Genomic DNA, 24174 nt, shown 5'->3' with positions numbered 1-24174 from the left:
TTCCGGTAGGAAATAAAACAAATATTTTGTACTTAAATAGGTAATTTTAATATTAAAAATAGCACCAGATCTTGTTACATATAACAGTATAAGAAATAATAACGCCTTTTATTAAAAAATAGCAATTTTAACATAAAGATTTTGCTATTGTATTACAGTAGGCGCTTATATTTATCCTTTATTTTGTATTTTCACAGATTAATCAAAACACTTTTTTTGTAGAAATATTTTGCTAATTTTTTAAGAAAGTCACAGATATGGATTAGAGTTCGGAAGAACACAATCTACTTAAAATATTTCTTAATTCCATACTTGTAAAAACTAGTTTACAATATTAGTATAATTCCCTTAACAATTTCATTCAATCTTTTATCTTTCCTCTCTGATGTCTCTTCGAATGCTGAGTCAATTTACTTCTGGTAATAAAACTTTTTGGACAAATTAAACATTTATGAGGCTTATCCCCGAGGTGCATTTTAAAATGCATAACCATATTATTCTTCTGCGTAAAACTTTTCGAGCAAATTTCACACTGATGTGGTTTCACACCATTATGTACTCTCTCGTGACGATCTAAATCTGCTTTCCTATAAAACGCTGCACTACATTGTGTACAGGTAAAGTTTTTTATCCCATTATGGGACAAAACATGTATCCTTAAATGCCCCAATTGGGTGTAAGTTTTCCCACAAGCGGTACACATATAAGGTCTCTCTCCAGTATGTGTTCGTTTATGTTTTTTCAACTCGTAACCCGTCTGAAAGCTCTTGTTACACTGGTCACATGGTATTGGGTCTTTTTTTATTGTTTCTCTACGTTTTCTTCTGTAAATATGACATAATAAAAGTAAAACCTCGATAACTCAAACCTCGATAACTTAAAAACCTCTATAACTTCAGAAAATAATATGTTCCCTTCCCATCAGAGTCCAAAACCTACAACATAGACCCTTGATAACTTAAAACCTCTATAACTTAAAATATTTTGTGTTTCCCTTGCACTTTAACTTATCGAGGTTCTACTGTTAACAAACGCAACACAGTGGACAACTGAAACTAAGCTCTCGCACAACTGTTTTCTTGATTCCTATGAGCTTGTATGGAGGTACACTACTCAATTGTTAGTTGTGCAACTAAACAGTTGGCTACGAAACAATCGCACAGTTGTGGGATAGTTTAGTCAAAGTTGCACACTCTAAAGTAGGGATGTTGCGAATATCCGCATCCGCATCCGCAAATGCGGAACTTCCGCATAGATTTGGACATCTGCATCTGCATCCGCATCCGCATTAATCAGTGCGGATGTTCATGCGGATGCGAATATCATGCAAGTAGCCGGGCAGTGTTCCTAGCGAACAAGTATTTAGTAGCCCGGGCTTAATTTATGAACCTCTGCGTAATCGCCTTGAACCAGAAAAGGCACCAATACTCCTGTTCATTAAGTACAATGCTCCTATTTTAAATTTTAATTACTAATTTACCAATAGGTGTTTAATATAATTATACTAATGTTTGATTAATTACAATAAAAATATAAATATTAATAATAAAGGCTGAAATTATGATGATGATAATGACGGTTTACATATTATCTTAACATCCGCATCCGCATCTGCATCCGCGGATGTGAGCCCTCAAAACTCCGCATCCGCATTCGCATCCGCGGATGTGAAAAAATCAACATCCGCAACATCCCTGCTCTAAAGATACAAATGGAATGTAATTTCTCGTCAGTTCAATAATTCCTTAAATTTGATTTTTAAATCATTCACAAATATAATATCATGAAGGCTGTTATGACCTCACCAAACACAGAAGCCAGGATAGAATAAGCTGGTACACTGTGGATAACCTCTTCTCTACTTTGGGGACATAGGGCAATAAGTAAATATTTATAAGATACTAGCAATATTTGTTTCATAAATAGGCAGGTGTTATTCAACATTTCCTTTCTTAAGAAGAAAGGATGGGAATGAAAAGTGGATTTGATCATGGAGGTGACACATAAGAAAGGGAAATTTCCTCTTTATGTGCATCTCCTCTGTCAATGAAGGGTAGGCAACGCTGCAATTGTGGATGTTTATGGGCATCGGTCGCTTTTCATTTTGGTGGATTTAGCTGACCGCTTGCTTGTTTGCTACCTTATATTATAAATAAATAAATAAGTATAATACACATGCCTACGACAATTTACATTGGTACATTTTAATGTTTAAATTGATGCAAAAATGTCTGTATATTGATTAAATGTAAACTAGTACCATTGATAAATTCTTCTTTATTTGATAAAAACACACAAACTATTCACATAAATTGATAAAAAGGCATTTAATACAAACAAATATGGTTACATCGCTCACGTCACATTTTTCTCTGCATTCGAATTACATTCCTTAATTAAAAAATATGTTCTATGGCTTTCTTGGCGGCCAGCATGATATTTATTACTTATTGCTTGACCATATATCATACTAATATTATAAATGCGAAAGTTTAGATGGATGTTTGTTACAGTTTGTAGCCTAAACTGCTGAATGGATCTCGATGAAATTTGGTATAGATGTAGAGGATAGTCTAGAAGAGCACATAGACTACTCACTTTAGTTTTTTTTTTTTAATTCTGATGGAGTTATGGACAAAAGCTAGTAGTCTTATAATGGGAAAATTGTTTGAAAAAGTTTGTTATCTTTTTCAATACCATTAGATTACTATTTATATTAACATGTTTATATACTATTAGGAAGTAAGCCTTACCTACTTTTTAGGTTCTTGTTTCTCATCATCTGATATTTCTATAATTTCAGATTTAATCACTTGTTCTGTTTCAGCCATTTTGTATAACTATAATTATGAAATAATATAAACTTGCTAACGACTAGCATCAAAGGCCTTCACTTCCGACCTTAAAAAGATGAAGATTTGTTTGTCTTGAATTTACAATAAAACTTTTTAATTACAAATAAAATAAAAAGCTTACCTCACAAGTTTATTTTAGGACAAGTTTTTACTAAATGTTGAGGTAATAAGTTACATGATAATGTATTTTTATCGTAATTATTCCGTAGGTATTTTAATTTGTTTATTTTCATACAAGCGACTTTTTGATTGACATTGTACTTGACATTGACAATGCCACTTGATAACAGATTAAAAACATGATTTTGTTTACAGATAAAAAATACTCACAAAAAGAACGAATCGAACAGTTTACTGAAAGAAAGTAAATCTTCTCTACTTCCCTAACTCTCCCTTTGAGCCCCTCTGTGAGATTTTGTGTAAAGATAGAAAATATAATGAAACTTGTTTGATAATACAAATTCATATTACAACTAATATAATAAAGAAGAAAGATTTTTATTTTTGTATGTATTGAAATAACTCAAAAACTACTGGGCCGATTTAAAAAAATTTGTCACTGAGAAAGGGAATTTATCTGTTAGTAATAAAAGCTATATTTCTTTTTATTTTTTTAATTTCACAACGACGAAGTCGCGAGAAAAGCTAGTATTACAATAACTTTATCCAAATATTTCAACAGTATTTCTTATCCCATTTAGAAATAATATACAGTTTTAGATTATAAAGATCCTTTATTTATTCACACTTTCACTCTGATAGCTCTGCAAATAAAGTACTCTGTTGTAGTCTGAGTTATGTATAGACAAGAAGATATAGTTGAAGATATATTATTAACTTAGGATTGAATATCAGACGGGATTAAGGATATTAAAAGAAATTATTTAGTAACTAGCTGTTCCCGTGCGACTTCATCCGCATGAAATTATGAAAAATTTATTTTATTGTTTACATTTGTCAAATTATCACATTACAAGCCTTGGCAATCTTGCTTCCTTGATGTTGGCAGCAACTTATGGTCTCTTTCCCACATTAGAGTTTTTATCCGAAATATTTACCCCTAAATTTTAATGGGTGAAATAATTAGCCTTAAGCGTGGCGTAAGAGTCGGGCTTTTCATTAAAGTGTCAATTGCTGACATCTTAGGCAACAAAGAAGGGTGTGTTTACGCTTTATTATAATAGTATAGATAGATATTTGATAAAACATCATGTGGTACATATCTGTGACGAAATTCAAAGACATGTGTGAAGTCAATTAGCAATAGACCTGCGTGGGGGGTTATTTAAAAAAAAAACAATAATTTAAAAATACTTTTTATTATATTAGTATAGATATATAAAATCTCTCTGTCGGTACATTGATCTTTACGATAAATTAATTTCAAACAGGAGACGTGGTCTGGTGAAGTTTTAACATTTTTATTGGAAAACTTTGAATCGAAAATTTCCTTGAATATGAACAAGCCACACTTCGTCTGCGTGTAATGAAACTGATACAAACATATAATTTCCCGTTATTTCCTTAAAGGGTGGTCATTAAAAAACGTTTTATTAATACTTTTTCATATTAATAGTGTAATAAAAATTGTCTCACGAAGTATTTAACCCTAATCACCGGTCGTGGCATCACGTACTTTCCCAGGGATGTCGCAGATAAACTACTCGGTTTGCCCCACTCACAGAAGGGTAGTGTTCATATGGAAAATCCTTAACAAGCGAACCAATTTTGACGTGTGGGGTGTCATTCGATAATTTTTTTTCCCCGTAGTAGTTAAAGACAAACAAGGAAGTCCGGTAAGAAGTAACAAGTAGGGTTCTAGTGGGATATAATTTAATTTCACTTGTAATTTTTTTTATACTTAAATACTAAAGTTATAGAATACTAGCTTGCGCTCGAGACTCCGTCCGCGTGGATGTAAAAAAAAGTGAGTAACCTATGTGTTCTTCCAGACTATACTCTACGTATATGCCAAACTTTATCGAGCGATATCTATTCAGCCGTTTAGGCTTCAAATTCTAACAAACACCCATCCATCCATCCATCCAAATTTTCGCATTTATAATATTTGTAAGGTTTATGTCTTTATAACTGAGCAGTTTTTACGAGAAACTTCTCGTAAAAACAGCTCCTGCAGTTGCAGGAACACAGTTTAAAATCATTTTAAATCATTATCTGTTCCCCAAAAGTTAAAAAGTATTTTTCTTGTGAACAGCAATTAACTTCTGCACTAAGGGGCTCCCATAGTCACGATTTAAAGACTAAGTACATAATATTTGTTTAGTTAAATAATCTATTACAAGTCAATATTGTATAGACTCGAAAATAACCTAAAGACGGCAGCAAAAACCTATTAACCACTTCAAAGGAGCTAAAAATGCATGAAAATAAGTAACAACAATTATTTATTTAACTCACGTCTTCCCTCCTACAACTTAGGTAAACTTTGGTCCATATAAAAAGGCTGGAATGGCGTCTTGCTTTCATTCTGATGTTCGCAGTCCGGCAGCCATCTTGCAGCTGTCAAATTTGGCGCGAATTACGTTCCGTTTTAACTATAAAAATGCGTAAAATTACAGCTATCGTTTCTTTGATGCTTATAGGTGAGTTAGAAATATAATTATTTTCAGCCTTATGTAGTAATTAGAAGCAAATATTAATTTTATACAGATTTTTAACTTTTTTGGACTTTGGTTCTTAATTATTATGTCTTATGTCTATTTGCTAATTTAAATAATAAAGTATCAGCAATAAAACTAATTTTAAAAAGGCTTACAAAGCATCTGTAGTTTTTCTCTCCTGTGTTGCCATTTGCTTGTTTATTTATAAGTATTGTTTTGTAGCGTGGTCGCAGGCCGATACAAGAAGGCAAAAAAAGGAAGCTTCATCATCAGAGGACTTCAGAACAGGTACATCATTATTTTAGGTCCTCAATATGGGTGTTCCAGCCTGTATTAAATCAGTGGAAAGGCCTTAGTCAACTTTATGTTCTAAGTTAGTAAGAGTCAGCACTCCACTACCCACAGGTTTCAGTTAACACGCCTTTACTGTTCGAAGTCAAGGCTGGCCTCAGTCAACCTCCCAGTTGCCTTTAAGTTAGTAACTACGCCTTGTTCAACACGCCTTTACTGTTTATAGTCAGGGCTAGACTCAGTCAACCTCCTAGTTGCCTTTAAGTTCTAACCAAGCCTTGGTTAATACGCCCGTAGTACTTTTAGTTAGTGATTACGCCTTAGCCAATATTCACCAACGACCCTAAGCGAGCACAAACACCTATACTGTAAAATTACCGTGCAATATCAGGTTGCATCGCATTGTTTTCTTTAGAGCGCGCACACCTTTAACTAAACTATCGCATAACTGTTTATAGTTTGTCTAAATAAGATAGGTTAGTTTGATAAATGACGCATATGAAGTATCGAATTCAATTTGTATGAAGGTAAATGCCGTACTTAATAGACAGGTATCGTAGTGACGAAACAAACACGCAGCGAACAATTATGAACTATCGATATTCGGTTTAAATAATTATCGAACTCGACTAAAATTATTATTTTCTTATTAACTAATTTAGAGGACAATTTTAGTATTGATTATAGTGTAGAGAATTTAGCGATGACAGAAAAAAAAGCGAAATCCAATTGGATTACGTACAGCTGTAGTAGTAATAAACATTTATTTACTCTCATTGTTTGTTATGGTCATTATTAATTTTAGAAAACAGTGTTTTTTTATATTTATAAGTTATAACTATAATTCTATCGATTCCATCTTCTATAAGATTAAAAATCGAATATCGATAAGATTCATGACTGATTACACAACCCATCCCTACTAAATATGAAATGAATTGTCAAACTAATCTAAATTATTTAGACACACTATAGTCTCGCTTTGATCCCTATATGGAGGTACACTAAGCGATTTTTAGTTGTGCAACTAAAAAGTTGAAGACTGAAAAACAATCGACAATCGCATAAAAAGTGTGCGTCTATTCGTAAGCCAGTATAAATGTATTTTTGAAATTCGATAAGAACAGTTTATGGCAGGGATTGAAGTCTATAGAAGACTGACTGTAAAGGAACTGATTGTTTCTCAGGTAATTTACTGGCTGCTGGCTTGTCGTGTGATTCGTGTGGGAGTGAGTGCGCGGCGGCGTGCGGCACTCGTCACTTCAGGGCTTGCTGTTTCAATTACTTGAGGAGGAAACGAGGACCTGACCATGTTAAGGTAAATTTAACTACAGTCATTATTATCAACTTAAAAATAAATAATCTAAAATATTAAATAAATAATTTCGTGTGTTCCAGTTGCAACAAAATCATGAAGATATAAAATCGGAGAGAATTCAGAAAACACTACCAATTGTTGTATTAGAAATTCCAGAAGAATGGAGGGAAAATACCCTTCTAAGCGATTTCAAGCCTTATTTGTATGACGATACGGTCGGTAATAGGTTAGACGCGAACTATGACGTTTAAATAATGACAGAAGCTGCAATACTGTATATAATCTGTGGTGATTTTAGGCAAAAGCAATTGTGACGTTCGGACAGTATTTTGCGTACGACTTTGGCTCTGGGTGGCGCTGTTATCGTTATAATTTCTGTCACAAAATAAATAAAACTTATAGTGTAATAGAAAATGGAATAAAATAAAAATCAGCGTTGAAATGGCGAATTAAAAATAGTCACAAAATACCATATTTTATAGCCCATCCTTTCAATGTGTTAAAAGTATCATGCGGCACTTTGAAATGATGGCGCTAGTGAGCTAACATTTGGTTTGACCGGGTCAAAAGTCGTACTATAGAATCTTATATCTGTTAGGCTGGACGGATATAAAATTCTATCCCTTATTGTATATCTAATTATAAGAAAAAAATGTTGAAGAAGTTATTAAAATATTGATATAATTACTTTTTGGTTTAATTAAAAACCTAACAGTTTTTAAACTTCATATGTGTCGGAATCGATGCAACACTAGCGCCATTATGGCGATAAGAGCGCCATCATCACAACACTAGCGACATTGCAGCAGTAAAGAGTACTACGTAAAGCCAGCGCCGCCTGTCGGCGTTACACGGAGTCAACGTTTTAAAAAGGCCGAGCGAGCGCAGCGCAGCTCTCTACGACTATGTATATTTTTCCTTTTACGGTAAAAGCTAACCTCAAATTAATTTTATAAAACCAAAAACTCTATTATTAAGGCTGAGTTTGAAGTTTCCACTTGTTTGGTTATTACCTATCGATTTTTAGGTTTGAATTCGATGGCTTAAAACTAAAGTTACGTTCGGAAACGCATTTAATTAATTTATCGAATTAAAAAACATTAACGAATAGTTAAACGTAGCTGAGAAACCGGCTATGTATGAGATGTACATATTGACAGAAAATGTTTTCTCTAATATATTCTGCATGAAACATGGATTGCTTACAAACAGTCGTTATGTTGCCGAACGTTTGTGAATTAACGCGGTTTGTAGACTAGACGTGACTTAAAAAAACAAATGACAGTCTAAAATTGTTTTGTCAAACAAACTTGCCTTTTATTAAATAATAATGTGTATAATAATGTGGTCTAATTTAGTTAAAACGGAAGGAAAAAAGGGGGGGTAGTCTTTTAAAACACTAGCAAGGAGTTGCACAGCGCTCAGTCCGACAGTCCGTCAATCGCTCAGAAGCTCAGTTTTTTTTTTGTTGTCGCGGGGAATGCATTTACGCACTTCACCGTCCATGCTGCGGAGGTAGCAAGGACGGTTTCGTGTGGGACTCCCGGCCGGACTACCCACTAAACCCCGCGGTGTTCTCCTTCGCCCAACCGGGCCGTGGCATCTACGTTAGTTTATCCACGACCCGGCTTGGGGGAGCCCCTTGGTAGGGGCTCGACATGTGTAGGGAGGGGTCAGATGTTAAACCCCTCCCATCACCCTACGATGATGGCCCCCTCGCTCAGCTCAGTAGCTCAGTACCTTTCTAGTCATCACCATGGAACGGTCGATATCTTTTGCATTGTGTTAGTTTTAAAGTAATTAACAATTATTTTTTTTATTTTTATTTTTAACATTAGGTGGCAAACGAGCAAGCGGCCACCTGAATCCACCGAAATGGAAAGCGACCACTGCCCATAAACATCCGCAATTGCAGATGCGTTAATTGACGGAGGAGGAGACGCACATAAAGAAGACATTTCCCCTATGCGTCTCCTTTACCGTCAATTCCACTTTTCCTTCCCATCCTTCCCACTTAAGAAAAGGGTGGAAAGAAAAAGGTATTAAAATTAGGCCTTCTTTATTATAAGTATTGTTGATATGGCCAATCGTCCATATTTTTTTAAAATCATTTGTATCAAAATATCTAAAAATATGATAATAAAAGTTATTTGTGCAAATATAAAGATATTAAATTTTCTACATTTTACTGCAAATGGAATATCTGAACTTTTTAAGAAAATAGATTTGTATTTTGTATGTATTGAAATTACTGGGTCGATTTTAAAATTTCACCATTATAAAGTTAATTTATCTGTGTGTAACAAAGCATTTTTTTGTTATTTAAGTCGAGTCGCGGTCAACACCTAGTGTTAATTAAAAATATTTACACAAGTTATAATGAAACTAGCTGTTCCCGTGCGGCTTCATCCGTATGACATTATGAACATTTTATTTTATTGTTTACATGTGTCAAATTTTCAATAGCAAATGTCAAAATGACATTATATGACAAACCATGGCAATCTTGCTTTCTTGATGTTGGCAGCAACTTATGGTCTTTTTCCCACATTGGGGTTTTTATCCAAAATATTTACCCCTAAGTTTAATGGCGTGAAAATATATAGCCTAAAGCGTGACGTAAGCGTAGGGCTTTTTATTAAAAAAAGAATTAAACAAAGGAGTGTGTGTTTACGCTTTATTATAATAGTATAGATAGATTAGTACGAGTCATTTTAATTTGAAGTCTAGGAAAGTTAATGAACAACGAAATGTTTAGTCTATCGGTGACATTGGTCGGATAATTGCATTGATAACTTCTTGTTATTCTCTCGGTGGCTGTGTTTGCAAACGCACGTATTTAAACAAATTAAAAAAAAAAACAAGTTAGGTTAATAACCTAAAATAATATACAAAACCTGTTTGCGGTTTCTATTTCTTATATCTGATGTGATTTTCCTTTTGTTTTATTAGTTTCTGTGCTAGATAATGAAGCGGGTAATTCCGGTGGGTTTTTTATTTTTATTCGCGTTTACAAATGGACAGTTCGAAGGTAAGCTATCTCGCTCATATCATTTATGTAAATAGAGACAGCATCATTTGACATTTCATTGTCACTAAAATTAAAAGTAACTAGCTTACGCCCGCGATTCCATTCGCGTGAATAGAAATAAACGATATTAAGTAGCCTATGCGTTCTTCCTCTATATTTATACCAAATCATATACATCCATGTAGCCGTTTAGGCTACAAACTCTAACATCCATCCATTCATCTAAATTATTGCATTTATAATATTAGTAAGAACTTACAAATAAAAGCGGCATAAAGTTAACATTACTGAAATATACTGGGAACGTAAGACAAGCGAGCTAGGGCGCCCTTTTTCTAGCATTTTAGGCGGTTTTAACAATTTTTAATTAACCATAAGGTGGCTAACGACGAAGCGGTCACTTGAATCCTCCGAAATATCGAACTATCCATAGACGTCAGCATTTGCAGATTGGTTACCCTTGACAGAGAAGACACGCATAAACACGATTTTCCCTTCCTATGCGTTTCCTCCACCGTCCAATCCACATTTCCTTCCTATCCTTTCTTCTTAAAATAGGGTGGAAAGTGAAAGGGAGCAAAAGTAGGCCGTCACACTCATTAGATTGTATGCGGAATTACTTCCACTTGACGCCTGTCTTCTGTGTGGTCGTGGTATTGCTGGCGAGCACTACAGTGCGAAGATGTTAAAGCGGGTTCTACCACTGTTTTGTGTTTGCCCTGGCTGCCAAATTGTGCCTTATTACGCTCTGTCTTCCGTGACGTAATTCAGTAAAGACTTGGCAAACTGTTAACTCTAAGAATACGATTGTCAAATCCTAATATAGTTTAAAAGGTAGTTTAGACAGTGGTAGTGCCCGCTTTAACATCTTCGCACGAATGGGCCGGCTCGTCCGGTGTAATACCACGACCACACAGAAAACAGGCGTGAAATGGAAGCAATTCCGCGTACAGTCTGATAAGTGTGGTGCCGGAGGCTTAATTTTAGTACCTTTCCCTTTCCACTTTTTCCATAACAGAAAAGGATGGGAAGGAAAAGTGGATTTGACGGTGGAGGAGACACATAGGAAGGGGGAAATCTGTTTAAATGCGTCTCCACTGTCAATGAAGGGTAGGCAACGCGTCTGCAATTGCGGATATTTATGGGTAGCGGTCGCTTTCCATTTCGGTGGATTCAGGCCGTTTGCTCGTTTGCCACCTTATATTATAAAAAAATGTATAGCTTCAAATATAGTAACTATGTCTTAATTAATGTCGAGGAAAATAACAAACTGACGTAATATTCTTAAGGTTTTCCTCAAAGTTTGAGGTTATTTCAAAATTCAACTAAATATGTAATACTAGCTTTCGCTCGCGACTCCGTCTGCGTGGTATTAAAAAAAAACAAAAGTGAATAGCCTATGTGTTCTTCCAGACTATCATTTACATCTATACCAGATTTCTTCGAAATCCGTTCAGCAGTTTAGGCTACAAACTCTAACAAACATACATCTAAAGTTTCGCATTTATGATATTAGTATTATAGATTATTTGGTTGAATAAATCAAAGGTAATAAAACATAATACGTTATGTGATTAATGTTGGTATTTAAATCCGAAATCTGACCTTGGGATGTAAAATTATTAACAAAACCAGATTTTATACAGACAACCTTATATTCTCGTCTACTTTTTATAGATGGCGAATGACAAACCAGTCTGATGTTAAAATAGCGAACCGTTGGCAACTAAAACTTACTATAGTTTGTCTAAATAAGATAGATTAGTTTGACAATTTATAACTTACGAATTAATAAAAAAATACTGTTTTCTCAAATTAATAACGACCATAACAAATAATGACAGTAAATAAATATTTATTACTACTACAGCCGTACGTAATCGAATTGGATTTCGCTATTGTTTCTGTCATTGCCAAATTCTCTACACTATTATCAGTACTAGAATTGTTCTATAAATTAGTTAATAAGAAAATAATAATTTTTGTTGAGTTCGATAATTATTTAAACCGAATATCGATAGTACATAATTGTTCTCTGCGTGTTTTGTCACTACGATACCTGTCTAAGTACGGCATTTGACTTCATACAATAATTCGATACTTCATATGCGTCATTTATCAAACTAATCTATCTTATTTAGACAAACTATAGTCTAATGTTTTTGATTTTTTTTTATCAACACCTGAATCCGCCAAAATGGCGAAGCGACTGCCCATAAATATTCGCAATATCGTTTGCGTTGTCTACCCTTCATCAACGGAGGAGAAGACGCACATAACTAGGATATTTTTCTCTTCATATGCGTCCTGCATCATTATATCTACGCCCCCTTCCCATCCTTTTCGTATAAGATGGTGGGAAAAAGGACTTTAATTGGGCATCCGGTACAGTCTTCAGACTACGCGGAAATGTTCCCATTTTACGCCTGTGTTTGTGGTCGTGGTACACCGGGTGTGCCGACCCGAAAGTGCGAAGATGTTAAAGCGGGCACTACCGCTGTTAGAAAGTGTTCACTCATGCCTTAGGGCATATCTATACTATTATACACAGACTTTTTTGTTGCCTAAGATGCCAGCAACTACAGCATACTTTTGATTAATTATTTTTTTTCTAATAAAAAGCCCTACACTTACGTCACGCTTTAGACTATATATTACTTAGGGGGTAAATATTTTGGATACCCTAATGTGGGAAAGAGACCATAAGTTGTTACCAACATCAAGGAAGCAAGGTTGCCATGGTGTGTCATAATGTCATGTCATTTTGACATTTGCAATTGATAATTTGACAAATGTAAACAAAAACGAATTTATATTTTTATGCGGATGAAGTCGCACGGGCATAGCTAGTAAATAAATCAAGTTATTTATTTATTCTGTTGCACAAAAGTTACATAAACATATACTTAAAAGCTAAGACAAGATGTGCAAGGGCAGCCTTATTGCTGTAATTTCTTACAGACAACCCAATGGGACAGGAGAAGGTAGACAACTAGGGTATATAACTTTAAACTGTCGTGGTTTTTACAAACATAATGTTCGTAAGATACGGGTTTCTTACTACGATTGAATTGTTTTAGCTCCAGATATTTCGGCACAAATAAAGAAGTAGACCGATATAGCTTCGTGTAACTCTCTTTTTTTTCACACTACCGTATCACTTCAGTCAGCCCGTGAACATGGCGCATGCAACTGTGCCGAAATATCAGGAGCTAAAACAATCCAATCGTGGTAAGAAACCCGTATCTTACGAACATAACACAAGGGTATTTTATAAACTACTTGTACCTTTCCTGGCTTAATACTGATTCATTCTTCTTTCAGGTGAAGTATGCAAGGTAAATGGCGCAACTGGTACTTGCAAGGTGCTTGATAGATGTCAATCTGCAATCAGAGATATAAAGAATAGAATTCCACCGAAGGTAAGACAACTTGCTACCCAAAAGGATGGGTATAGACTTCATGTCGCGGCTCCTTCACTGTCATTTGTACACAAGTCTGTAAATTTGTGATTTTAAACCACGCACGCAAACTATCGCAAATTGTTCTGCGATTGTCGATTGTTTCGCAGCCTTCAATTGTTTAGTTGCACAACTAAAAATCGAGTAGACCTTCTGTGTGGTTTAGCCAACAGTCGTGCAATAGTTTAATCAAAGGTATGTGCGGTCTAAGTACTGTCAGGAATAAAATTAGTACCGTGCTATAGAATTGGCGCAACTCTAGATTATCGGCATAAACGGCACGTCCCTAGCTGACAGCTGTCAATGTCACTAGAAGTATGGATAGATTGGCGCGTAACTTGAGTCAGGCGAAAAGTATTGCTCTGAGTTAAAAGCGACAGTAACAATTAAATAAGTTGTCTAATATTACCCTATGTTTTCTTCCAGTCTACTCTACATCTATGCCAAATTACATAGAGATCTGTTCAGTTTAGGCTACAAAATCGTACAAACATCTGAACTTTCGCATTTATTATATTAGTATGTTTTTCTCAGATATGCTCTTTCCGTGGTATGGATTCAATTGTTTGTTGTTTGGATGGTGCGCCGGCGACGACAGCAGCTCCGCCTGTACTTACCACCTCCACTAAAAAGTACGTCTTATCCTTCAGTTCACAAACCTTTTTTATACAAGAAGATGGCGACGAGGAAGCGGCCATCTAAATCCGCCAAAATAGTGAAGAGACCGCTGCCCATAGACATCCGCAATTGCAGATGCGTTGCCTACCCTAAATCAACGGAGGAGACGCACATAAAGAGGATATTTCTCCTTCTTGTGCGTTTCCTCCACCGTTAAATCCACTTTCTCATCTAATCCTTCTTTGGATCTCCCCTCACACTCACCACACTCAACAGATGAAACGCGGAATTGCTTTCACGTATGTTTTCTACTGAGTTGAAGCTTCGTCTATCGATAGTTAAACTTATTTCCCTTTGGACATTCACAATAGCATTAAAATTCTTATCTATTAAAAGTGGCACGAGATTTAGGGTTTGTCCCACAACTGGCTGATAGAGGCTCAGATAGCTCAATGAAGTCACTGTCAGTAAAGAGAACAAAATCAGATATTTCCATCACATATTTTACACGTTGGATTGTTACAATTTACAATTTGGTAGGACAGGCCCTTAATCTGATTTCTCAAACTTTGTGTGGAAATAAAAGATTAATTAATCTAATCATTCATCATCAATCCTTTGTCCCTAGAGGGTCGGCACAGTATGTTCCATACATCTCTATCAGCCGTCATATCTGTATCCACTCCCTTGAGTTCTTTCACACAATACATACTTACTTTCTTCTGTCTTCTAGCACTTTCTGGTATTCTCCATACACTCGTAAATCCATTCCACGCTAACCTTTAACGCAGCACATATACAGCTTTTAATATTTTACAGAGCGGTGGCACTTGACTTGTAACCTACAGTTCTTGGGTTCGAATCCCGCCAACCAATGTGATTTTTGAAATACATATGTAGATAATTTACCCGAAGTTCTGGTGAAGGAAACGTGATGCACTCAGCGAAGAAATTCAAAGTTATGTGTGAAGTCAACTCGCAGCAGCGTGGTTGACTATAGCCTAGTCACCCTTAATTTGGGGTAGACTACGAGCCCCTCGGTGAGGTGGTGTTGATGATGATGATGATTTTTTAAGCCTGACGTCTATTTAATATACTCACATCACATCACATCACCAGCTCACTATACGTCCCCACCGAGGGGCTCGGAGCCTACCCTAAGGTTAGGGTGACTAGGCCATAGTCAACCACGCTGGCCAAGTGCGGGTTGGTTGACTTCACACATATCTTTGAATTTCTTCGCCGATATGTGCAGGTTGCATCACGATGTTTTCCTTCACCGTAAGAACGTCGGGTATATTATGTACATATGAAAATTCGAAAAAATCGAAAATCACATTGGTACATGGCGGCGGGATTCGAACCCAAGACCTGTAGATTACAAGTCAAGTGCTTAAACCACTGAGCCACCGACGCTCTATTAATATACTCGTAATTATTAAATTAATATTTTCCAGACCAAAAGTGACGACGGAGTTCGTACCGCCTGTATATGATTATGTCTTCAATGATCCCTCTTTAGCGGGGGGTGGAGAATGTGAGGCGATCCCGTCAAATCTGACGTCACCTAGAACTGGGCAAAAGGCGTGGGACAGTAAGTATAGAAAGCAGTATGTGTTGCAAAGGATATGCTAGAGAATGAAGTTCAGATGTTCAGGCTGATAGAGATGTATGGAAGAGTACGAGAGTTTCACCCAACTGACTGACAAGGTTTCACCCAACTGACACACAAACAGCGGGAAGCTAAAACGACCCAAACGTGGTAAGAAAAGAAGTTTAAAGTTACATATGACTGACAAGGTATTACCCCACTTACAACAAGGTTTCACCCGACGAAATGTCAAATTTTCACCCGATGAATTGACAAAGGTGCAGCTGATGGACCGACAAGGTTTTACCCCACTTACCAACAAGGTTTCACCCGACTTACTCTGAAAGTTTCAACCGACTGACTGACAAGTTTTCACCCAACATATTGTCATGGTTTCACCCAACATATTGTCAAGGTTTCACCCGACGGACCGAAAAAGTTTCACTTTTTCACTTTCAACCCATCACGTCATTTCAAATAACGATTACTGTTTACTTTCAGAATGTTTGGAATATCAGGAGAAGTTAGTATATCCTTGTGTGAAAGGAAACTCTCTATCAGGAGAGAAGGCCCGCACGTATCGCTGCAATCACAGGACAGATCAGCTGGTGGTGGGCGGTGTGGATGCTGCTGATAAGGAATTCCCACATATGGTAAGGTTTTCCAACAAATAGACGTATAAACATCTGTGTAATTTTTGTTTATGTAAAAGTAGCTTTTCTTCGCAATTTCGTTTATGTGGAATTGAAAAATATTGGAAACTAGCTGTAGTATGAGAAAACATACGAACTATATAAATAACAAAAAGCTCCGTATCCCTCGGGAACCTGACATTTCTCAGGCATGAACCTTATCCCATGTGTACTCCAGACTTTGTTTTATATCTGTGACAAATTTCAATAAGATATGTTGAACCGTTGCAGAATTATCGAGTAAGTATTAATAAACTTAATGAATCCCACGGGAACCGTAACTATTCCCGGGATAAAAAGTAGCCTATGTGTTCTTCCAGACTATGCTCTAAACCTGTGCCAAATTTCATGGAGATCCGTTCAGCCGTTTAGGCTACAAACGCTAACAAAAATCTATCCATCCATCCATCTATCCATCCATCCATCCATCCATCCATCCATCTAAACTTTCGCATTTATAATATTAGTAAGATTAGTAAGATAATTAAAAATATAGGTACAATTTGGCGTCATATGCATATTGTCTGGGTAGCGATCGCGCCACTTTCTCGGCGAATTCAGGTGGCCGCTCGTTTGGCATACAACATGAGCGTTTTTTTTCTTTAGGCTCTTCTCGGTTTCGGTAACTTGGATTCAATACAATGGCAGTGTGGTGGTTCTGTTATCAGCGAGCGGTTTATATTGACAGCGGGACATTGTACCTCTAGCAGACAATAGTAAGGATTTTACTGGTATTAGTTATTGCCCGCGATTTAGTAAAAAACCATAGACTTCTAAACAATATACAGACGAGGCAGTGATCAAATTTTTTTTCAAAACTTCCTCTGAAAGGTATTAAGTGTCAGATTTAGTGACACCTCGTGTTCAATTGTTAAAATGACTAACTTTCGCCTGCAACTCCGTCTGCGCGGGATTAAAAAAACTAATGCAAGTAGCCTATGTGTTCTTCCAGACGAAATCCGTTGAGTTGTTTAGGCTACAAACTCTAACAAACATCTATCTGAACTTTCGCATTTACAACACTAGCTTCCGCCCGCGACTCCGTCTACGTAGTATTAATAAAAAAAAAACAAAGTAGCCCGTGTGTTGTTCCAGACTATACTCTACATCTATACCAAATTTCATTGAAATCCGTTTAGCAGTTTATGCTACTAACTGTTACAAACATCCATCTAAACTTTCGCATTTATAATATTCGTATATTTATATATATATTTCTATTTTCTAGTGGTCCAGTGACGTATGCTTTAGTTGGAATTTTGAGCAGAACCCAACACGTGGACGCATCTCAACGATATAAAATCAAAAATATTATAAAACACCCGGAATACAAAGCACCTAAAAGATATAATGATATCGCGTTATTGGAGACAGAAACTGAGTAAGAAAATCTTCCATTTATTTATTTACGAGCTTTCGCCCGCGACTCCGTCCGCGTGGAATTAAAACAAAAGTGAGTAGCCTATGTGTTCTTCCAGACTATCCTCTACATCTGTGACAAATTTCATCGAGATCCCTTCAGCCGTTTAGGCTACAAACTCTAACAAACATCCATCCCACCATCTAAACTTTCGCATTTGTGATTTTCGATTTTTCGAATTTTCATATGTACATAATTTACCCGAATTTCTTATGGTGAAGGAAAACATGATGCCTGCACATATCGGCGAAGAAATTCAAAGATATGTGTGAAGTCAACCCGCAGTGCAGGTTGACTATGGCCTAGTCACTAACTTAGGGTAGGCTCCGAGCCCCTCGGTGGCGACGTATAGTGAGCTGGTGATGATGATTTTTCTATTTCTTATAGGGAATTTGGTTCCTTAGAAATAGTTAAACCATATAAATGCAAAAAAGATAATAAAATACTGTAAAGAGTACATATTTGCATAAGGCCTTCAGCACCATGCTGCTAACTTCCTTCGTTAGGTCCGTCAATGATTTTCCGGAGAGTTCCACAGATATACCGGAACCTTCTATTGCAATAGATGGTGGATGTGGGTTTTAGTGGGAACAAACAGAAGGAAGGGGGTTTTGAAGATTTCCCCTCACCCACCGAGTCTGATAGCTCAGCCAAAGAACATAAAAGACTACAAGGTGTCTCAGCAGATTGTTTAATTTCAGAATAATATTAAGTGACAGGGTAGTCCCAGCTTGTCTGCATGTAGACACGAGTGCTGATGATGCGAAGGCCCTAGCGTCAGGCTGGGGAGCCACACAGAACAGGGGCTCCAGTGCTGATGTGCTGCAGAAGGTTGGCTAGAAGTAGACATGGTCATAAGAAAATCAGAATCACAGATTAACTCAATTTGTACTTAGTTATATCTACACTTTTATACTTATATAATAAAGCGTAAATACACTTTGTGGCGTATGTCAGCAATCACAGCATATTTTTAAATAATTCTTTAATAAAAAGTCCTATACTTACACGCTTTAGGCGATATATTTTCACTCTATTAAACTTAGGTGTTAAATATTTTGGATAAAAACCCTAATGTGGGAAAGAGACCATAAGTTGCTGCCAACATCAAGGAAGTAAGATTGCCATAGTCATCATGTCATGTCATTTTGACATTAGTAATTGATAATTTGACAGATGTAAACAATAAAATTACAATTTTCATAATTTTATGCGGATGAAGTCGTACGGGAACAGCTAGTTATAATAAAAGTTGAGCCACAGCTCAACTAAATTAGCTGATATTTTGAACCGATACATAATTTACAGACGTCTTGTCAGATTTGTCAAACTATAGTCAATTTAAATTCATAACAAACCCATTTAAATAAATCTACTGTATGATACTAGCTTTCGCTAGCGACTCCGTCCACGTGAAAAAAAACAAAAACAAGTAATCTATGTGTTCCAGACTATACTCTATATCTGTACTAAATTTCATCGAGATCCGTTCAGGAGTATATGCGGCAATATGTAATAATCATCCTTTTAAACTTTCGTATTTATAATATAACTAGTTTTCGCCCGCAACTCCGACCGCGTGAGTAGCCTATGTGTTCTTCCAGACTATCCTCTACGTCGACACCAAATTTCATCCAAATCCGTTCAGCAGTATAGGCTACAAACTCTAACATCCATCCATCTAAACTTTCGCATTTATAATATAAGTCAGATTAGTAACATTTTATCAAAATAATAAAGATGACTTCAATATAGGTAACTGGTGTAGGCTGATATTGAAGTACCATATTACCAATATCAGCCTACACCAGTTCTGGAAAATAGCCGTATCACGATCTACTGGGACCGATCTATTATTACGGACAGGACTATTGCTGCCAATAGACCTGATATAGTAATAATAGATCGGTCTGAGAGTTGTGTAATGTTAGTCGATGTCACTATCCCACATGACGAGAATCTCGTGAAAGCCGAAAACGAAAAACTATTAAAATATTTGGATTTGGCTCACGAGATTACCGCCATGTGGCGTATGAAATCGACTACCATTATTCCGATAGTCGTTTCGGTACACGGGCTGATAGCGAAGAGCTTCGACCAACACCTCAAGAAGCTCTCGCTAGACAGTTGGATTAAGGGCCCGATTCAAAAGGCGGTTTTTTAGAAACCGCACGAATAGTGAGGAGGTTCCTGTCTCTGCAGGACTGGTTGCTTGAGTCATCGGATTCCGCAGCCGGTGAACTTCTATTTTTTATATAATATATTTTATTTTAATTTTTATATTCTTGTAAAATGTATTATATAGAGAGTAAGAAATAAAGATATATGATTATAAAAACTTCAATATTAAAGATATTTAATTATTACTCCTTATTAAGTTCTTCAAAAAACAGTGGGTACGAAATTAAATACCTCGACTGCATTTTTTTCAGGTGATATTGAACAAATTCTCTGAACTAGAATGCGCTATACTGTTCCCGCCGACGAGACTTATGTTGAACGGCTTCAATGGCAACACACAGATATGTTACGGCGACAAGGAAAAGTCGAAAGACACGTGTCAGGTAATTAATGCAATACTAGCTTTCGCCCGCGACTCCGGCCGAAAAAAGAAAGCCCATTTTCTCACAGATAAATAATAAATAAGGTCATCTGAAATCGCTAAAAGAGCAATATTTTCAATGACTTAGAAGTGACATCTGAGCGAATGTGATCAACGAAGAATGAAACGAATGAAATGTGACGATTGACGTCACGTGCCTCAAGCTAACTCCGGTCGCGTTTTAACCGCACTAAACTGATCGTAATATTATTTCATTTTTTTTCTTTAGCTCAATGGTTGAATATTTATAAGTCAATATTCTTTTTGGTTATCTAATAAGTAGAAAAGTTTAAAAAAAGAAAAAAAAAATACATGAATATTCCGTATTATCAAAATTTCTGACTTTGATCTGTTTCTGATTTGATTTGCATTTAACAGGGTGACAGCGGAGGCCCTCTACAATTGAAGAATTCAAAAATCCACTGCATGTATACTGTGGTTGGGGTAACTTCTTTCGGAAGAGCTTGCGGCTTCGTTGGGGAGCCGGGAATTTATACGAAAGTTTTGTCTTATGTGCCATGGATTGAAAGTATTGTGTGGCCATAAACGAAAATTTAAATCGAATCTCGCTTTATAGTGTGTCTAAATAAATTAGATTAGTTTGACAATTCACTTCAAATTTAGTAGGGATGGGTTGTGTAAAATCAGTCATGAATCTTATCGATTTTCGATTTTTATTCTTATAGAAGTTGGAATCGATAGATTTATAGTTATAACTTATGAATTAAAAAACACTGTTTTCTCAAATTAATAATGACCATAACAAATAATGAGAGTAAATAAATGTTTATTACTACTACAGCCGTACGTAATCGAATTTGATTTCGCTATTATTTCTGTCATTGCTAAATTCTCTACACTATAATCAATACTAGAATTGTCCTCTAAATTAGTTATTAAGAAAATAATAATTTTATTCGAGTTCGATAATTATTTAAACCGAATATCGATAGTTCATAATTCGCTGCGTGTTTCGTCACTACGATACCTGTCTAAGCACGTCAGCCTTCATACAAATTGCATTCGATACTTCATATGCGTCATTTATCAAACTAATCTATCTTATTTAGACAGACTATAGTGCACCTTCAACTAAACTACCAACTGTGCGATTGTCGATCGTTTCGCAATCCAACTGTTTAATCGCACAACTAAATACATAAGTTAATAATCAAAGCGAGACTAAACCGCTCTTAAGTTTTTTTAATTTCTGGCTTATATTAAAATGAAGAATCATCTTTGTTGAAATCTAAATTACGTTAAAACTGGTTTATTACAATATATGAAATGTTATTTAAAATAAGTAAAATGACAATTTGATAGCAAATATCCTAATAAAATCATATGTACGATTTTGAGGATGTTTCCCGTTGGACCGTTCAACCCGATAAAATAATTCCCAATGGGTCGATTAAGTCTCTATAAATAATCGAACCAATAGAAAAAATCTCTAAACGTCGATATCTGTAGGCCGAACGGTCCAACAGGAAACACTCGATTTCTATTCAAACAAAAGAAAATGCTCGTAACGTCCGCTCTATAACTGAAAGTAAACGTGAATTTGTCTCTTTCTTTTTCTAATAGTGCAAAAGAGATGACAAATACTTTGATTGTTATCAATAAAGAAGCATTTATTTCTAAACAATTTTGTACAAATGCCATGATTTTTACATTTTTTTCAATGATTTTTTATTAAATGTTAAAGTAAATTATATATTTCTTTCATTTCTCTTTGCCCTGTCTAGTCAACAGTTTTGCTATGTTTTTAAGAGCGTCGGTGGCTCAGTTGTTGAAGCACTTGAATTGGAAACTACAGGTCTTGGGTTCGAATCCTGACGTGTACTTTTGATTTTGGATTTTTCATATGTACATTTATCCAACGTTACGGTGAAGGAAAACATCGTGACGCATTTATCGGTGAAGAAAGATATGTGTGTAGTGCAGTTGACTGTCCTAGTCACCCTTATGGTAGTCTCCGAGCCTCTCAGTCAGCAAACGAGCAAGCGGCCACCTGAATCCGCCAAAATGGCGGAGCGACCGCTCCTCATAGACATCCGCAATTGTAGATGTGTTGCTTACCCTTATCCGAGAAGAGGAGATGCACATAAAGAGGATATTTCCCCTTCTATGTATCTCCTCCTCCGTCAAATCCACTTCCCCTTCCCTTATAAGAAAAGGGTGGTAAAGAGAAAAGGTCTTTAATTAGTGTGGTGATGATGATGATTTCTTATAGCTCCGCTTCTCATTGCATATAAAACGTTCAAGAGATCAGTTTTTAAGGTAACCGTTAGATACCCTGACTATACATAAAAAATATCCATCTTACTAATATTATAAATGCGAAAGTTTAGATGGATGGATGGATGTTTGTTAGCGTTTGTAGCCTAAACGGCTGAACGGATCTCCATGAAATTGGGCACAGGTTTAGAGCATAGTCTGGAAGAACACAAAGGCTACTTTTTATCCCGGGATAAGTTACGGTTCCCGTGGGATTCATTAATTTAGTTTTTTAATGTTTGCTCGATCATTCTGCAACGGTTCAACATATCTTATTGAAATTTGGCACAGATGTAAAGCAAAGTCTGGAGTACACATGGGATAAGTTTCATCCCCGAGGTGTCCGGTTCCCGAGGGATACGTAGCTTTTTGTTATTTATATAGTTCGTATGTTTTCTAATAACACGCGGACGAAGTCTCGGGCAACAGCTCGTTATAAATAATTAGCTAATTTCAACCAATGGGCGACCACTTAACTAGCAATTCAAAAAAAGTAGCTGTCGCCCGCGACTCTGTCAGCGTGGAATTAAAAAAACAAAAGCAAGTAGCCTGTGTTCTTCCAGACTATCCTCTACATCTATGTCAAATTTTATCAACATCCGTTTAGTAGTTTAGGCTACAAACTCTAACAAACATCCATCCAAACTCATTGTAATATAACGCTCTATTAGAGCGCGGACTTTGACTAAAATATCGCACAACTGTTGTCTCGCTTTGATTCCTATGATTATATGGAGGTACACTACTCGTTAGTTGCAACTAAACAGTTGAATTGCGAAACAATCGACAATCGCACAACTGTTGCCCGCTCTTGTTATCTAAATGGAAGTGACATGCAATTTATTAACTGTAGCAATTTTCCTTATATAGCAAACAAATAGATTTTAGATTTTAAGACAAAGATATTAAGGTATTTTTTATAAAAACCAGGCATACACTTGACGACATTTAGTTGTTTCCTTAATAATTCTGTAGTATTTAAATCTTGGCAGGTAACAATTTGACTTGCAAAAATTTTAGCGATATTAACTATTGTAACAGTTATTTCAACGGTTATAGTCACAGCAGTTTTTCAGCTGTTGTAATATGTTTATTTTATAACATCCTATAATCCTATCCTAAAAAAACAAATTTGTTAGGATAACAAGTTTGACAACATAAAATTCCAATGACAGTATTCACTGTTATATTAATTTACTAGCTTTCGCACGCGACTACATCTGCCTGGAATTAAAAAAAATAAAAGTGAATAGCCTATGTGTTCTTCCAGACTATTCTCTACATCTATACCAAATTTCATTGAAATCGGTACAGCCGTTTAAGCTACAAACTCTAACAAACATCCATCTAAACTTTCGCATTTATAATACTACCTTTCGCCAGCGATTCCGTCCGCT

The 24174-nt window shown here is 36.0% G+C and overlaps 3 protein-coding genes across 4 annotated transcripts; 2 read left to right on the top strand and 1 right to left on the bottom strand.

Annotated features, from left to right (window-relative positions):
* Positions 1–292: 292 nt before the first annotated feature.
* On the bottom strand, positions 293–3118 carry LOC106107638 (zinc finger protein 431). 2 transcript variants are annotated; one of them, XM_013288580.1, is made up of 3 exons: positions 2977–3118; positions 2758–2901; positions 293–824 (listed from the first exon to the last, which is right to left on the bottom strand). In XM_013288580.1, the coding sequence occupies exons 2-3, from the start codon at positions 2829–2831 to the stop codon at positions 362–364; spliced, it is 537 nt and encodes a 178-aa protein (XP_013144034.1). In that variant the 5' UTR covers positions 2832–2901; positions 2977–3118; the 3' UTR covers positions 293–361. The 2 variants fall into 2 exon arrangements, with proteins under 2 accessions (XP_013144034.1, XP_013144035.1); XM_013288581.1 differs by having other exon boundaries at positions 2982–3118.
* A 2300-nt stretch (positions 3119–5418) lies between these two features.
* On the top strand, positions 5419–7684 carry LOC106107639. Its single transcript, XM_013288582.1, has 4 exons — positions 5419–5458; positions 5699–5764; positions 6955–7085; positions 7166–7684. The coding sequence occupies exons 1-4, from the start codon at positions 5419–5421 to the stop codon at positions 7334–7336; spliced, it is 408 nt and encodes a 135-aa protein (XP_013144036.1). The 3' UTR covers positions 7337–7684.
* A 2198-nt stretch (positions 7685–9882) lies between these two features.
* On the top strand, positions 9883–21149 carry LOC106107637 (trypsin 5G1-like). The gene is made up of 10 exons (XM_013288579.1): positions 9883–10116; positions 13441–13538; positions 14112–14209; positions 15653–15789; positions 16288–16439; positions 17085–17194; positions 17707–17859; positions 18600–18729; positions 20331–20462; positions 20879–21149. The coding sequence occupies exons 1-10, from the start codon at positions 10053–10055 to the stop codon at positions 21044–21046; spliced, it is 1242 nt and encodes a 413-aa protein (XP_013144033.1). The 5' UTR covers positions 9883–10052; the 3' UTR covers positions 21047–21149.
* Positions 21150–24174: the final 3025 nt, after the last annotated feature.

The sequence above is a fragment of the Papilio polytes genome, unplaced genomic scaffold (genome assembly GCF_000836215.1).
Source record: "Papilio polytes unplaced genomic scaffold, Ppol_1.0 DF821956.1, whole genome shotgun sequence".
Taxonomy (NCBI): domain Eukaryota; kingdom Metazoa; phylum Arthropoda; class Insecta; order Lepidoptera; family Papilionidae; genus Papilio; species Papilio polytes.
Note: the sequence above shows the minus strand (reverse complement) of the source record. Positions and strands in the feature narration are given on the sequence as shown.

Excerpts from the sequence above, each read along its gene's own strand:
- LOC106107638 (XM_013288580.1), bottom strand. The coding sequence starts at position 2,831 with ATGGCTGAAACAGAACAAGTGATTAAATCTGAAATTATAGAAATATCA. Across the intron at positions 825-2,757 it reads GAGAAACAAGAACCTAAAAA|AAGAAAACGTAGAGAAACAA; the intron begins GTAGGTAAGGCT and ends TCATATTTACAG.
- LOC106107639 (XM_013288582.1), top strand. The coding sequence starts at position 5,419 with ATGCGTAAAATTACAGCTATCGTTTCTTTGATGCTTATAG. Across the intron at positions 5,765-6,954 it reads ATCAGAGGACTTCAGAACAG|GTAATTTACTGGCTGCTGGC; the intron begins GTACATCATTAT and ends ATTGTTTCTCAG. Across the intron at positions 7,086-7,165 it reads GAGGACCTGACCATGTTAAG|TTGCAACAAAATCATGAAGA; the intron begins GTAAATTTAACT and ends CGTGTGTTCCAG.
- LOC106107637 (XM_013288579.1), top strand. The coding sequence starts at position 10,053 with ATGAAGCGGGTAATTCCGGTGGGTTTTTTATTTTTATTCGCGTTTACA. Across the intron at positions 14,210-15,652 it reads CTTACCACCTCCACTAAAAA|ACCAAAAGTGACGACGGAGT; the intron begins GTACGTCTTATC and ends AATATTTTCCAG. Across the intron at positions 16,440-17,084 it reads ATAAGGAATTCCCACATATG|GCTCTTCTCGGTTTCGGTAA; the intron begins GTAAGGTTTTCC and ends TTTTTTCTTTAG.